Source organism: Thalassophryne amazonica, chromosome 11, assembly GCF_902500255.1.
Source record: "Thalassophryne amazonica chromosome 11, fThaAma1.1, whole genome shotgun sequence".
Lineage (NCBI taxonomy): Eukaryota > Metazoa > Chordata > Actinopteri > Batrachoidiformes > Batrachoididae > Thalassophryne > Thalassophryne amazonica.
In genome coordinates, this window is record NC_047113.1 from 86,000,089 (window position 1) to 86,017,876 (window position 17,788).

A 17,788-nucleotide genomic window follows, 5' to 3' on the forward strand; every position below is an offset into this window, starting at 1 on the left:
CTCCATCTTACGTCGAAGGCTAGAAAGTGTGGCTCTCGACTCATTATCTTTCCCTCAGGGACGTGCCCAAGAAATTGGCTCCCAGGTTTGTCGGTCCATTCCCGGTCTCCAAGGTCATTAATCCTGTTTCTGTTCGTCTTCGTCTCCCCCGGTCCATGCGTATCATCCCTCCTTTCACGTTAGTTGTGTCAAACCCATTCAGTCGAGCGCTTTGTGCCCTCCTGCTGTACCCCGGCCGCCCGCCCGGTGTGTGGATGGTGGTCCTGTTTTTTTCTGTGCGCCGGTTCCTGGCTTCTCGCCGTTGCGGTTTTCAGTATTTGGTTGATTGGGAGGGGTATGGCCCTGAGGATCCTGGTCTTATTCGCACTTTTCATGCTGCTCACCCTGCCTCGCCTGGGCTGCCCGGGGTCGGCCATGGCAGGTGGGGGGGGGGGTACTGTCAGGATGTGAGTTTGCTCTGTTTTACTTTGTTTTGTCTTTATCTGTTTGGTTGCTCTGCAGTTTGTCTGTTCCTCCGTGTGATCTTTTTCTGCATTGGTTTCTCTGTCTCTCTTGGTGGTGGGTGTGTCTCTGCTCTCCTGACCACAACCTTGTTCTAGGCTCCTCCTCGTGCACCTGCTGTCAATCTGCTACTAATCACTGGGATGTATATATACTGCTCATTTTGCTCTGTTTCTTCGCCAGTTTGATGTGCCCTGTGCCTTCTTTCCAGCTCTCATTACTGTATTCTCTTGTTCTGCCAGCCTCATCGTGTTCTCGACCTCCAGCCTGTTTAATCCGACCGTGTCTAAGCCTGATGTTTTTTGTACTGCTGCTGTGTATCTTGGACTGCCTTCCTATGTACCGACCACTGCTATTACCTCCACTAAAGTCTTCAAACAAGAGCTGCCAGAGTGAGCCTTGCATTTGTGTCTAATCCATACATCCTCTCAGATGGTATGGGGGTGTGTTAGTGCCCATGGCACGGGCAACTTGCACATCTGTGATGGCACCATCAATGCAGAAAGGTACATCCAGGTTTTGGAGCAACACATGCTGCCATCCAAGCAACGTCTTTTTCAGGGACATCCCTGCTTATTTCAGCAAGACAATGGAAAACCACATTCTGCACGTTACAACAGAGTGGCTTCGTAATAAAAGAGTGCAGGTACTAGACTGGCCTGCCTGTAGTCCAGACCTGTCGCTAATTGAAAATGAAAATATGTGGCGCACTGTGAAGGGCAAAATATGACAACGGAGACCCCGGACTGTTGAACAACTGAAGTCGTACATCAAGCAAGAATGGGAAAGAATTCCACCTACAAAGCTTCAACAATTAGTGTCCTCAGTTGCCAAACGCTTACTGAGTATTGTTAGAAGTAAACGTGATGTAACACAGTAGTAAACATACCACTACCCAGCTTTTTTGAAATGTGTTGCAGGCATCCATTTCAAAATGAGCAAATATTTGCACAAAAACAATAAAGTCTATCAGTTTGAACATTAAGTATCTTGTCTTTGTGGTGTATTCAATTGAGTATAGGTTGAAGAGGATTTGCAAATCATTGTATTCTGTTTTTATTTACATTTTACACAATGTCCCAACTTCAATGGAACTGGGGTTATAGTAACCGCAGGCGCATGAAGTGTGAAGAGGATGAGAGTTTCTAGGATTTTCACTGCGTGGGACACCAGTCCATTACATGTGGGAGGATGAAGTGCCTTGTTCAAGGACACAAACAGGTAGCATGATTGTGAATCGCTGAAACACGAAAACCTGAAAACAGGTTTATGCTACATTCATTCTGCAACTAAAACCAAATGGTAAAATTTTGTAAAATGTGCACAGAAGAAGAACGAGGTATGTAGTGTGAACACGGCCACTTCCTGACCTGTGTGGCAGCACGGTTTGGTCGGCTCCATCACCCTGTGGCTGTCGACTAAAGTTAACTGCTCTTGTTGATTCTCCGTTGTGATTCGTCCTCCTGCTTGGATTGGGAGGAGTCTGACCCTCACTCGTCCCTCATGCTCTTCCTCTTTGTGCCTCCTTTCTCTATCACTCACATGTTCCGACCACAGACGCTTGGCAAAGCGACTGGGGAAGGACGCCAAACGTAAGGACCGCCGAACTGAAAAAGAGCCACTGTTCTTTGTGGTTAACTCAAGGTTTTGTGGTGCCACAGAGGAGGAGTTTTTTCGATCAGGGGAAGAGGAGTCTTTACAAATCTCCAGATTAGGGTTGGGGAAGTTGGGAGGTTGGGTTGAGGCTCTTGGGGCAGAGTTCGGACAGTGGGAGTATGGTGGGCTATGCAGTCTGTAAGGCTTGCTTACGTCAAATGAGCTGCTCTGCTGCAGGAGCTCGCGTAGTAGGGAGTTGGCTTTCACCTCCCTCCTCCTGGTGAAGGGAAGCCTCCTTGGGCCACTGTTGCTCATCCCACTGAAGGTTCCACTAGTGCTGGATGTAGCAACCAACACGACTCTGCCATGAGAGTTTGTTGTGGCCGGGCGAGAGGACTCGTGTCGGGTCCTGCTGCGAGCCAAACCCAGAATGTCCCGGTCTCGGCGCTCCCAGCCTTGCTGCTTCCGTGTGGGGAGGCAGTAGGTGTGCATGTACCTGATCAGCTCCACCACTGACTGCAGTTCTTTTTCTGAGCTGAACTGAGGCTTGGCTGGCTCAGGGAGGGCTGTGGACATGACCACACCACCTTCCATTTCACTACTGGAAGACTCCCCCTCCTCCTCGTCCTCATCGTCCTCCGACTCACTGTCCTCATCCTCCTCCTCCTCCTCGTCTTCATCAGTGTCAGGGGCCGTAGTCTCCTCAGCGTTCCGTGTGGTGGTGAGGTGGCGGTGGAGCTCGGTGCACAGGCGTCCAGCTGGACGCACCACACGTGGCTTTGTCTCCTGAGGGACATCAATCTGAGGCGGGAGACACAGAATCACCCAAAGTTTACACACTGAAATGTTCACTGTCGCCACAAACATAGACTTCAATTAGCAAAACGCATCTTATTATAATGACCGTAGTGTTCAAATGATGGATGTACATACGTGGCAACTCCCCCCACTCCAACGCACCCACGCCCCTCTAAGTGACAATAAATGTCAGAACATTTTATGGCCACGAATTGACAAGTCATGATAAACATACATCATAACATCATTGCAAATATGATGGAAACACACCAAATGGTTTTTGAGACATTAAACAAAGACCTGGAACATTTTACATGCATAAACTCTCTCCAAATTTTAATGATGGGCATCAAACCAGGTTTTAGATCTAAGATCAAACCAAATACAACCGGAAATGCACTAAACACTGGTCATGATCCGGAATGGATCAGCTCGGGACATAGCTAGTTTTAACATGTGTCTAAATGTTACAAAATGTTTAAAATCACATAAACAACAGTCTAAGACATTCTAAAGCCAAAATGCAAGCGATACTGAATGATGACGGAGAACCTCTGCAGGAACGATAAATTCCTACAATCAATAAAAAATAAATAGTCTAACACTGTATTTTGTCATTTGTAAATTGTTCCATTGTGATGACACATATATGGGTTGGATAAGCTGTACGTCCTCTACAGTACAGCTGCACTGCATTCTGGTCTATCGCAGCTCCTGCCTAATGAGATTCATATAAAAACACCAGCAGCTCAAAGGAACCTTTGCAGTGAAATCTGAAGCACTGACACCAAATTGTGACATTTCTTTGGAAAATTCTCTGCTGGAACTATTGTGCCATGACATGTGACTAAGAAAAACAAACAAACAAACAAAAAAAAAAACAAAGTGCCAAACAACAAAATGGGACTCATACCAAAGAGTGTATCTTCAATTTCCTGCCCGAGAAAAGGCTACATGGAGCACATTGCAGTAAATTTTTCTTCTGACTCAGATGATTCAGGATGCAGCTGCTGTGGAACGGCTGATTGGATATTACTCATACAGAGACGCCGTGATTCACTGTCACCCTCTCGCCCTGTCAATCGATACTTCCGCCATCTGCCAGTGGGAAGCCACACTGAAACTAAAGCTCCCGGTCACATGGCTCTGGAACAGGGTCAGCATGCCTTTAGGTCAATTCAGATTTTCCAATTTGAATTTCCATTCTAAAAGCGGCAACATTTCTACGCCTAATTAAAATTCCTTCACCAAATTAAAAGTCTGGTGTGAAACACACCTTAGGGCCCTGTCCCACTGGGGAGAGGATCAATTGCGCATAAACTGAGTACACAAATTACGGGCATTCGTTGTTGTCCGCAACAAAAATGGCCAAAAATGACAAATGTCCCAGTATGAATTATGGATATATTAATGATATATAGCGAATATATGATGAACAATCACGGTTATATAACGCATGTAGTGAGGAAACTGACCCAACACATTGAGATTATCAAGGCAGTATTACGGGTGTATTATGAATGCATCGCGCACGTGTTGTGCATGCACGGCATCTGCATTGCAGTCATAAAATAAGCTCATTTGGGCCGTCGGCATCACTATTCACACCAACAATACAGCCTCTGGAGCATTTGCTGGACTTGGACAAGTTGATCACAGAGTTAATGTTCATTTTCTCATGCAAGGGTAACTGTTGATGAGTTTGGGGAGCGGGAGGGGGGAAGCCGCTTGGGGTGTGAGACGGTGATTTTTTTTTAATTTTTTTTTTTTGAGAGTGTCACAGAAAACAGACTTCAGCCTGAGTTGTGGCTAAACAGCAACTCTTCCTTTTGTTGGTGTTAAATAAAAGTCCTGGATTGCAGCAGCTACGTCTTTGTGGATTTACACAGCCGGACCGGCACTGACTGGCAGGTATGTCGCTTCCTGCCACATATAGTACTTTGGGTTTACGTGACGTGTTTGTTATGCATTCACAGATTGTCCGCAAATCAGCTGCAAAGCAGATGTAATAAAAACGCTTTATTTGAGGCCAATTTGTATGCATGCGCTACAACATATTTTAGTTTGGGTGGATGTTATCCCCATCCAGATTTTTGAAAAGCTCAAAAATCCTGATTGCAGACATGCGTGCCTCTGTGGATGATCAGGGACGTGTTCGGATGACAGCCGACTCATACAGGCATGTTACACGGATATTGCAGATGGTTGGCGAATATGGGCCAATTTTGTGCGCAATCCATACGCAAATCCTCCTAAACGCCAGTGGGACAGGGCCCTTACTCAGAATGTGAAAAGGCATTTTAACACCACAAATGGATCTTGTGAACGGTGAGAGAGTATTTTATTTGTGCAGGCGGGGGTTAATGTCCAACTTTTTTTTATGTCGATACTCGTGGAGTTGCGTCAGGAAGGGCATCTGGCGTAAAACTTGTGCCAAATACCAATGCGGATCTGGCTGTATTCGCTGTGGTGACCCCGAACAAACAGGAACAGCCGACAATCTGTGCAGTAGAGGTCAGAGTCTGATGTCTGATACCTTCAGCTTCAGTGTGAGTTTATAACATCAATTGCCATCGGTAAGAATATTAAATAATGATAAGCCAATTAGTCTGCTGTCAGATTATTACAAAAATAACAGCTACTCCATAGAAGCCTGTTTGTGTGAGAGAATACCAGAATCAAAGTGCTGCCGATGCACCAAAATGATTATTGAGACCCAAATTAAGGGATATTAAGGGACAAAATATTTTTGGCCTTGCACAGGTTTTTGTTAGCCTGGCATCCTGCCAGGCCTATGATACTGTTGGGGAAACACCGCCATATAAGACTGAAATCCTTAAAGATGTAAAGGCAGATTTCTACAGTCCAAAATGCCCCAACAATGTCTAAATAATTTAGAATAAAACAGTATCTTCCATTAAATTTTAATCCAACTTTACCCTGCAGAACAAGTGCTGAAACCTGCTTGAATACAACCCAGAATTACTTTTGGATTGACTTGCGGAGAAGAACTGATTGGAAAATCCAATTCTGTTATCTCACCAGCACCGAGAAGACTCGGAGAATGAGGCGATGTCCAGTGAATTCAGAGATATGTGTGTCTGGGGTTACAACAGACCGTTTGCTGTGACTTTGCCACAGTCAGAGTAAGAAAAGACGGCAGAACCAGTGCAGCATGAATGAAAAACCACAGAAATTAGAACTGACTTTTAAGCCATCCACGACCCTCTGATGACCCGATAAAAACCGCCACTCACCTTGACCTGAGGTCTGACAGGCCTTGAGTGAAGGCTCCTGTTGCTATGACAATGATGGACTCCATCTTTGAGTGTGTCAACGCCCATGGGCACATTGAGGGGAGTCAGCAGAAGCTTCTTCAGCTGGTGAAGCAGAAGAGGAGGATCAGTTAGTCTTAGGCTGAAGTCTGAAAAGTCAGATCCACCTCATTTGTCAAAAACAAACTGTTGGAGAAGTCTTATGAGATTACTGATAATCTCAAATCACTGCTTCTCTTAAAGTTCTTGGATCAGTCTGAATTTCCTATCGTGCAAACTAGACTCATTGGGCTACAAACTAATAGGGCCAAAAGTCAAGGTCAAACTTTCAACCCAACAGCAATCGAGAGAAAGACTTTCCAAGGGCTTATAACTGCTGATCCAGCGGCACAGACCCATTATTACTATCAGACATGAAGAGGAAATTACAGGTGGGCTTTCAAAATATACCATAAAATTTGACCTTGAAGGTCACCCAAACTCTGATCACTTACTACAGTGGCCTAATGACGTTAGAAATGATATTAGATTAAGTTTTTTTTTTTGTTTTTTGGTTGCCACCAGTTGCTCATTTGGATGCCACAGCAGATCTAGTACAGATCTGCATTGGAATATGACAAGTTGCATTTCCTGATGCAATTCCAGTTCAATTTGGAGAAATGTGTGCAGCTCCTGGTGTTCCCAAGTACCAGCCAAGTACTAATCAGGACCTACTCTAATTAACTTTGTCTTTGACATCGTCGTCTCAACCTCAGTTGAAAGGACGGTGTATAAATATGCATCATAGAAATATAAGTAACACACATAGTACAGATGTTGCCAAATGGGATGCCTACAGTTTGAGGAGCAAATGTCCAAGGGTTGATTCTTTGGGAATACCTGAAGAATGAATGAACTGTGTAGAAAACCAGTTTATAATAGGACCTAATAGATCATGAAATCTTGAATGAATGAATTTATTCGGCACACAGTTCAACAACAACAACAAAAAACTTAGAAGAAAAAAAAAACTCATAACAACACAATTTTAAAAAGATCCCGTGTGGCCGAAAGGGTGAAGGTAGAAGCAAAGCTTATAAATGCCCACCCCTTATACTAAAAATAAAAATTATATACACACATTTATACAAGCATGCAACTATAAACCCAATTTTAAAAATACTACCACACAAACACTGTCACACAACCCACAATCCGAGAAGCAATAACAAAAACAATAAACCCACATCTTCAATTATATCAAGAAATTTTATCATTCTTGTAATGCCTCCTAAAGCACACCAAAGTACCAACAAGTACTTTAATGTTGTCAGGACAGTTGTTCCAGGTGTTAACCCCTTTAACGGAGACACATTGACTCTTTGCAGTAGTTTGGATCTTCAATTTCTCAAAAAACAAAATTCCTCTCAAGTTATAACTGGAGACCCTCAGTTTAAACAGATCCTTGACATGTTGCAGCAATAGTTTATTTTTAACTTTACACATAATTTGTATTGTAATGTGATCAACCAAGTCCCAGAATTTTAGAATATGTAAACAAGCAAACAATGGATCTGTTGGCTTACAATATGATTTGTTACAAATAATTCTTATAACTTTCTTTTGCAACAAATATATTGGATTAGTATTAGTTTCATATGTATTTCCCCAAACTTCAATGCAGTAGGTCATATATGGAACGAGCAATGAATGATATAAAATAGTTAATGAGTGCTGGTTATTGAAATCTCATGCTTTATGCAAAATTGCAATGGCTTTTGACATTTTAGATTTAACAAAATTAATATGCGTTTTCCAGCTCAGTTTACCATCAGTAACAACACCAAGAAATTTTGTATCAGTTAGTTTCAATTTCAATATAATTTAATGATACATTTCTGCAGGAATTCCTGGACTTGTTTCCAAATATGATAAACTTTGTTTGACCACAGTGGAGCGATAATTTGTTTGAATTAAACCATTGTTTAAACTCCTGTAGCTCCTTCTCCATCATGTCCAAGGTCTGTCCCAAGTGATCCCCACTACAAAATGCTGTTGTATCATCTGGAAACAAAATACAACTGATGGATTTGGAAACTGAACATATACAGAATAAACAACAACGGCCCCAGAACTGAACACTGGGGCACCCCACAAGTGATTTTCATGAGCTCTGAATCTGTCCCACCAATATGTATACACTCATACCTATTGTATAAATAACTAACTATCTAATTGTATGCCAATCCCCTGATACAATACCTCTGTAATTTGCCCAATAGCACAGTATGGTCTATAGTGTCAAATGCTTTCTGTAAATCAAAAAAGACCCCTACAGTATATTGCTTATTTTCAATTGCATTTGCAATCTGCTCAAAAAATCAATCACAGCCAGTGATGTAGTGTGATTTTTTTCTGAAACCATATTACTGTTCGCTAAGTATGTGATGTTTATTTATGAAATAATTTAACCTCTTTAAAAATACCTTTAACAAAATTTTGGAAAAATGTGGCAGGAGTGAGATTGGCCTGTAATCTGAAAAGACAGGTTTGTCCCCAGTTTTAAACAGTGGTATCACTTTAGCTAATTTCATTCTGGAAGGAAATTTCCCAGTCATTAGTGACAAGTTACAAATATTCATGAAAGGTTTAACAAAACAATCAATAATGTTTTTAATCAAAAACATATCAAAGTTATTGCTGTCAGTTGATTTTTTTTCCCTTGAGTTTATGAACAGTGTCAGTTATTTCGTATTCATCAGTTTCTTTAATGAACATTGAATCCTGAATTTTATTAATTGTCTTACTGTAATCCAAAGAGCACACTCCAGAACATACAACTGAATCAACTAAAGTTTTACCCACATTTACAAAATAATCATTAAAGTGATCTGCTATAACTTTATTTTCCTTAACAACTGTACCAGTACTTGTGCAGAAAAGAGCAGGATATTCTTTAACGCCTCTTCTCTTATTTATGATTTCATTTAAAAGCTTCCAAGTGCCCCTAATGTTTGTTTTATTTTTTTCCAATAAATTACTGTAATACTGGCTTTTACAAGATCGCATGATGTTGGTTAATTTGTTTTTCTATGTCTTGTATTTACTCTCAGCCTCAATTGTTGCTTTAAAGCTTTAAAAATTGCTTATACAATTTTTTTTTTCTTTTTGGGTGCATTCAGCAGCCCCTTAGTGATCCAAGGTTTGTCAGTATTTTGCTTGTTCTTGAAGGTCTTGAAATCCTGAAGGTTCACTAGCCACTTCATGTACATCTTGCTGTTGCTGGGCTGGTCACCCTTTTGTCTTCAGAACTGGGTTGATGGCATACATTCCACAAGGTACTGCAATGTACATATAGCATTTAGGCAGGATATGTCCATGGTGTCATGCTGTTGATGCTAAATTCTGATTGTATCATGTGTATGTCACCGATGAAATCAAGACTCATGAGAACAGGTAATGCCTTTCCAATCATCTAGTCTTTGTGAGACCATGCCCACTGTCATTCTGCTGCTGTAGCCCATCTGCTTCACACTGTTAAACCGAACACTCCATTTTAATACAATAATTAAGTTAATGTAACTCAAACTTTGTAAAAAGTTATAGTCACTCATTTCCATTAATTAAACTAACTCAAAAATGAATTGTTGTCATAACAACTCAGTTCCTTTAAGTGCATTTAAAGGTTTGGGGCATTTAAGTGTTGGTGATGTTCTTCCAGTGCATTCCATTCACTCATTTTAATTGAGTTTATGTAACAGAGGCCAGCAGGTGTCGCTGTGCAGATGTAGTTTGTAAACCTCACTCCCAACAGCTCAAAAGGATTCTCTGGTCACAAGGCCAGAGTCCTGGGTTTTAGCCTTCTGGTTAGAGAGTCTGACGTCCATGCTGGAGATCGTGAGTTTGTGTCCCGAGGGGAGCGAATTGGAGGAGTCATAACAACACAACGCAGATTCAACAAGTAAACCAAAGAATGCATCAAAAAGTCTAATCCAAAATGTAATGCAAATTTTTTAGGCAGAAAATGTTGTGTGGGCCGCTGAAGAGGAGGTACTGCTGGCCCACCACCACAAGATGGCGCCCTGCTTGAAGTGCGGGCTTCAAGCACGAGAGGGCGTCGGAGCGACCGGGAGTGACAGCTGTCACTCATCCACTACTCTTCACCACCACCATAAAGGCCGGACTGCAACTCCACCTCCCCGCCGAGAAATCAGCTACCATTTAGGTAATTACTTCTCTGTTGAACCTTAACCCGAGCATCAGTCTGATCTCTTTTGCAGCCGTTTTCCTGGGACGGATACCCTGTCTGCTGAGTTGGCGTTTGGTGTGGACTGCGACGGCTTCGCCTCCCACCCCACCCAGATAAGTGGTTATCTCGGGAGCTGCACGAGTGTGTGATTGGAGGTGGAGGTTTTCCCTCCTAACTGTATACAGACTGTGGGATTACTGAGTGTGCGAACTCACACTCATCAGTACTGTCTCTGTTCTCTGCCAGCAGTACCGGGTCTGACTGCTGAAGACAGTGGCCACCTGGGGCGCAGGGCTTGGCGGCTCCGGTGTTCTTCAGCTCCGTTGGTGGTGGAAGCTGTGTGGGATCCGGCTCTTCTCTCGCCAGACGTCTTCTATCGTCGAGCCTGCCCACACGTCACCTTGTGTATAATTGACATTCCACCATATTGTTATTGTCTGTACTTCGTTGTGCGATTCACAACATTAAATTGTTACTTTCTGGCTTATCCATTGTCCGTTCATTAATGCCCCCTGTTGTGGGTCCGTGTCACAACAGAAAAAAGTTTTTTTTCCCTGTGCCATCACTTCATACACGTGTCTTATCAATTACTGTCCTCTGTATCCTCTCGTCTCTCTCCTGCACCCGTTCCTTCCTCTTTCCAGCCCACGACTGCCGTTTTTTCAGATGACCCATAAGTACAAGTTTAATTGTGACCTGCCAAGGGACTGCAGATGTAAATTAGCTTTAAGCTAACTCTGGTACAATGCATCAAATGGAAACATTTATGTTCTTTATTGTACATGGTCCCTTTACAAATAAATGAATATAAAAAAAAGTGTTCCGATACAACCAACAGAAACCTCTCCTGAATCCGGCCTTGGCTGTTTCTTTTCCGACAGATGTTCACACCAATGTGTCTCATTGTTCGCTGCTCTTTAACTTCCCTTTAGCAGCCATGAATTCATCCATTCATTCCTCTATCTAGCTTAGTGACAGGGCTATCAGCTGACAGAAATCAGCTTAGGGAGAAAATCCCCACTAAACTGAGCAGCGTTTGCACCACATGTAGAAAATACAGATGTGAAGCTGGAGCTGTGTGACCATTTCCCAAACCCATTCTGCTACTGCTACAGTGGAGGTTCTCATCTTCTGACCAGCAGATATCATAGATAATGTGGTTGTGTCAATCTAAAGAGACGTGCACTGTACTAGTGTGTGGGCCAGACATTGTGGTATCTCCTAAATGTGCAACCAAATGATGTAATGCTGCGTTTACACATAGGCAGGACGCATTACGAAGGTCATATTTGCGTCATTCTTGGCACATTCCTGACATTCTGTCAAAAATTCTTCCACAAATGTCACACACCACCCTCATTTCATGTCGTGCTGTTCGTAACTGAGCGTGTTGATACGTCTTGATTAGTGGTGATCCTTAATAGAGCGTGACAGCGTTCGTAGTGGTTTCTGTGATGGTTCTTGGAGCCCAAACTGTCACGCGTTGTTATGAACTGACACGGAAACTGTAAAGGTTTCTGTCATGTGCACAGAATTAAACCCTGCTGCACCGCATTCAATTTCACTGATGCAGGATGCCGAAAAGGAACACTGATGCCAAGTCGGCCAAGTGTCATTCCACACTTCCTGCTGATGCTCTTGCAGGTGTTCCACCTGCTGTTGTGGCTGATGACCAGAAGAACGAGTCTGGGCTTCCTCCATTCTGGCTCTCTCCATCTCCTGTGAGCTCCACACCACAGAGCCCAACTAATCATGCAATCACAAAGTTCTTCTTCTGCTGTGGATTCATCTGGGTGTTGAAAGGCACTCTGGAGTGATCTGAAGGGTTCAGCAGCTGATGGTATGATGAATATGGTTGGTGTGTGGAGAAAATTCGCCAAATTCACAACATTCCTGACAGATTAGTGACAGAACGATGCACTGTTGTGTGCAATAACACATAAGAGCGCGAGACAATATTCTTGACCGTACGTAATGGTTTGTAATAATTCACCAGCAACACATGCCACTAATCATAACGTCTGGTAACAGGTTGTGACAGTTCCTGAGGATACCTGACGCCTCTGCCCTGAATCATCACATTCGTGATTGGCGGCCAAGAATGTATACTTCGTGGCATTTATGACTTGTTGTCGTTATGTATAAATGCAGCATAAAAAAAGACATCAAAACATTCCTCTACAAATAAACTGTTGCTGCATTTCACACAACTTGGAACTTGAACATGTCCAACCTACTACTTGAAAAACTGCCTTGAAACAGTACTTGGAATTCAAATGCCTGACTGGTGTGAAAGCAAAATAATTGTCTCGCCATGTTTAGTTCATATTATATTATTATTTCATATTGTGTTCATCACTGTGGGAATGCACTGTGAAATGTCCTTGCTTAATCCAGAGACAGTTCATGCAGCTTGCGCAAAAGACTGATAGCCAGTATACCAGTATCAGTTTGGGGAGATGAGCTCATGAGAACTTGCGCACGAACACCGTCCTGACGTGTGTACATAAGGGTGCACTCTAAGTTCTGACGCACACACACACACACAGACACTTGCTGTATGCTGTTCATTGGTGTGTCCAAAGCGCTTTGCATAATAAATCTGTTGATCTTGACAAGCAGTCAACCTCCTGACTTTTCCTTCCATGACAGCCAGAGACTGTTTGGTCCAAAGTTTGAAATTCTGACTTCACACTGGTAACCTCAGAGTGAACTTTATCTTAATCAACTGGCAAAATTAACAACATTGTCCACAAAATCAAGGTAAGCAAACCTAAACTGCTGGCTTCCACAACTCTGCCCAACATTCAGTCCAGGCAATTATAGAATAGAGTAGGTCCCAGAACACAACCTTGAGGATTGCCAGAAATCACCAGGAAGAAGAAGACCTGCTCCCTCAAATACAGTAGTGGTTGGAGTTAATTCTATTCTCAACTTTGCAGCAAAGCCAGGATTATCAACCAGTCATGTCCAAATATTTATGGACCTGAGTAATTGCAATCGCCACCAGAGGGAATTTAAAGGGTGTACTATGCCTGAGTACCCTGCAGATATAACATAAAGAAACAATTCTTGAGGCACATTAGGAAACTTTACGGATGCAATGAGTAAATAAAGCATTCTTATGTGATGAATATTTTGATCATAGAAAGAAATAACCAACAAGATAAACACTGTTATTCACAGAAGTGACAGAAGGGACATTTGTCAGCACAGAGATGTTTATGTGTTGAGAAACTAAACGATTTGTGCAAAACCAGTTTGATGTGTCAATAAACAACAAAAATATGGCTGCCATTATGACCTTTCTTTAAAGAGGTCGAGACAACCTGCTGACCTCTGAGGATGGATGAGCAGTCTGGTTGCTGAGGTACAAATCTGATCCCTGGTTAGATAAACTAGTTTTCATGTCCCTTGTTACAGACTTTTCACGGAAGAGAACCATATAATGAGGCAATTTATGTATTTAGTTATTTATTTTAATTGAGGCATGTTATAGTGGCAGTCTGTACAAACCACAGGTTTTTTTGTTTTTCTGGAACGCCATCACTGCATAATCACAACATTTACCCCTGACATTGTTGGCTGAAAGCACAGTTGCTATCTGGGTCAGCTGACTGAACCGGAGCGGCCGCCCTGCAGCTCTCTGTGGGCAATCCAGGCCGGCTCAGGGTGCAATGATGCTCCTGTGAGAGAACCCATTGAGGAAAGTGAAGAGCAGACTGAAGGTTCGGGTCTGTGAGAAAGACTGAAAACACTCCGGCTTTGACTGCACTTCACTCAGTCCTTTCTACTCCACTCTGGATGCCTTCCAGAACAGTTGGCATCAAGAGAGGCCTTTTTCTGTGGTGGGACACACACACACACGCACACACACACACACATATGTACACCCCTAGAAAAGAGGAAGCGTGGGTTACATGTACGAATGTCGATACTCTTCATGCAAAGTACACATGAAACAAAAGCACAAAACCAAAACACGTAAAACACTGGAGAATATAAAACTGTACCTGGAACCCAAGATTGAGAAATCCTGCATAACCAGTTCAGGACTTCAACCAAACACTGGTGCTGCAAGTTACATGAGGCAACCACATCCAGCAGCGCCCCCTGGGGGAACTCAAGACTTTCCCAGGTGGGAATGGACATGTAATCCCCACAACATAGTCCAGGTCTCTGCCTCAACCAATAATAATTTGCATCAAATTTTAGTAGAATGACCAGTATACAAACTGTACCTTCACCATTTTTCTTTTCTTTTTTTTTATTGCCTATTTTTGCCCCATAACTCGGTAACATTCAGTCATAGATGTTCCAAACTATACCTTTTTGGAATCTTTATGATGACATAAATAATGTGGTATAGTTTATAATATGAATGGAACATTTTTAAATTCTGACCCCTGTGTAATCCTTCATTGACCCCAACCCAGGTACAGCTGCTGATTTTTGTGTCAGCCACAGTTGTTAAGTGTGGTTTAATCCCCTTTAAGAGGTACTGAAAACCTGCTCTGGCTCATGGATTAATTTAATTACAGTCCTGTTTGGTTAGTCGGTAAACTTGATTGACATAAAACTAATTCCTGGACTAGTTAATCATTTGTCATTTACTGAAGAAAAATGTCAAACTAACGAGTTCCAGCTTTGCAAATGGTTAAAGGACTTCCTGTTTTAATCAGTGAAAAATACATTTGATGAATATTTTGGATTTTTTTGGCCAAATGAATCAAGTCATTTGAACACATCACGTCAGGCTCTGGGAAACTGTACAAACACAAAACAGACAGGCTGACTGACTGACTTACTAAGTGTCTGACTGACTGACTAAATGACTGACTGATTTATTGACTAATGCCTGGTTCACACAGCAAAATTTTAAAATTTCCAATACCTAACAGACAGCACACATAGAGATAAAAAAAAATCAAAGATCTAACAGTTTTGGTGGTACAGTGTGTGGTGTGCAGCCACACGGTGAAGACAACACACCGCACACAAACAGATTTCACACATGAACATTCCCAGGTCAAGACAGAAAATCTCGCAAAACCTCTCAAGATTAAAAATGACTTCAGAGTAAACAAACATGATGGACGAGGAAGAAGCAATGGAGATAGTTTGTGGAGTGGACTATTTCTAACAGAGAAGAAAAAAATGATACAAAAAGAAAAAGAAAAGGAGTTGTTTAAAGGAGTGAAGACAGTGCGACCACCGGACATTCCGTTTGATATTGAACTCTGCTCCGTGCATCCGTCACCTCGCTTTCTGATTGGCTGCACATCACATTCAGCAGGCTGTTCGTTTGTGGTCGAAGGGACACAACACACGCTGCAATATCAGGCCAAGACAATCTAACATGTTGAATATCCCCAATTTGCTATCGGAGCGCCCTGACGTCCTTCCGAACAGATTGGAGTGCTCTGAACACACCACACACGGCAGGAATATCTGATAAGATTATCTTTAGCGTCATCATGTTAGTCGGGGTGTCCTTAAGATTGTCGCAAGGGTAAGATCAGGTCCAAAATCGGCCTAATTATCTTGCCATGTGAACCAGGCAAGAATGACTGACTGACTGACTTACTAAGTGACTGACTGACTCCCCTGCACACAGTGGTGTCTCGTCCAGTGACTGAACCATAGGAAAAAGAACAGCTGTAGATACTTCAAATAAAAACCATAATTAATTGGTTGAAATAAAATTAAATTAATGAATAAAACTATATGTATATCCTCCTGACTACCAGGACACACATATATGCGTGTGTATATAAACATATATATATACAAACATATATATATACAAACATATATATATATATATATATATATATATATATATATATATATATATATATATAAACAACACAAAATCCAAACATATTTGACATGTTGCCATGTCTGCATGAAGAGGGAAATACAAAGATGCACGCTGTGCCAGCAGGAGGTTACATGCAGTATTACTTCCTACCAGCAGAGGGCCCTGCCCAGCACTGCAGCCTGAGCACATGAATGAGAGCAGTCATGTGACTCCCGATGGAAACAAGGCTGAAACATCTGTCCGTGTCACCTGCATGATGTCATTACGGGCGTCTGTTCTCTCTGAGCGTACGTGAGTGCAGAGATTTCTCTCCCTGATATTCCTGACGCTGAATGCCGGCGGGATTCTGACAGAAACGGCAACATGCTGGAATGACTGCAGCATTGCTCAATTTTCAGACATCACATCATGTCTTTGAAGTTTGAAGGCAATTGAAAAGTATGCCACATTATTTGTCTGATCATAAATATTCCAAAAAGGTATAGTTTGGACTGTCTATAACTGATTTTGACCCCTGTGTAATTCTTCATTGACCCCTACCTGGCCACCATATTAGATTTTTAAGTGGCCAGCACTTGAACATTCTTGCCAAATCTGATGCTTGTATCACCATGTGAAGGATTTTTTTTTCAGTTATCTGCTGCACTATAAAGACTGGAACATGTATCGGGACAAAGCTTTGTGATTCAATGAGATGCAGTGTGATGGAGGAATCCTCTGACTGGTCGCTCTGTAACTAACTGAAGGTGGCACTTCTGCTTTGGACTTCAGCGACTTTTATTAGTAGATGGAGATGCAAACTCATGGGCAGGTGTAACTCATCAACCGGCCTGTAGGTGGTTTTATTTTGACAGGACTTGTCTGATAACTGAGTCCTGAAGGTCAAAACAAGGATGGGGCTTTGTTTTGTGTGTGTGTGTGTGTGTGTGTATGTGCTATTTTTCTAACAACACAGCAGAGACGTTAGCATCTGGTGAGTCTCACCGGCTGGACTGTTTTGGACTAAACAATTTAAAAACAAACATTTAACACACTCCAGCAACAAAACCAGTTGTGTCTCAGTGTGTCCTCTTGTGTTACCATGCCAGCATGTGATAAGACACACAAACACACAGATAAAGGTGACAGCTGAAAGGCCTGGCACTGTTCGAACTCCTCAACCTTTAAATGCCCCTGAATCCTGCAGTAAACCACCAGAGGTCCAGTTCGTCATCATTTCCAACACTTTGGAAGGACATCCTCTGCTACAGTGATAAATAAAACATCAGAAATCCTCCAGAGTCCAACTTGCAGTTTAACACCATTAAACAAAACAAGATGTTGCTCATTTATTCATTTTGTTACGTCATTTTCTGTCACTTACACAGGTCCAAGTCATGGTGGCAGCAGACTAAGCAGCTCATCCTACACTTCCCCCTCCATGGCCAAGTCCTCTAACTCTTCATGGGGGAATCCTGAGATGTTTCCTAGCCAGCTAGAAAATATAATCCCTCTAGTATGTCCAGGATCTTCCCTGGGATCTCCTCCCAGTTGAATGTGCCTGGGAGACCTCCCTTGGGGGCACCA

At 42.4% G+C, this 17,788-nt stretch overlaps 1 protein-coding gene across 1 annotated transcript in view; it reads right to left on the bottom strand.

Moving 5' to 3' along the window:
• Positions 1–17,788, bottom strand: part of LOC117519709 (peroxisome proliferator-activated receptor gamma coactivator 1-beta-like) — a 215,026-nt gene that overhangs the window by 22,337 nt on the left and 174,901 nt on the right. The window contains exons 4-5 of the mRNA XM_034180967.1: positions 6,153–6,275; positions 1,872–2,898 (exon numbers count right to left, since the gene is read on the bottom strand). Coding sequence (XP_034036858.1) covers positions 1,872–2,898; positions 6,153–6,275 — 1,150 coding nt within the window. The remainder of the gene's footprint in view (positions 1–1,871; positions 2,899–6,152; positions 6,276–17,788) is intronic.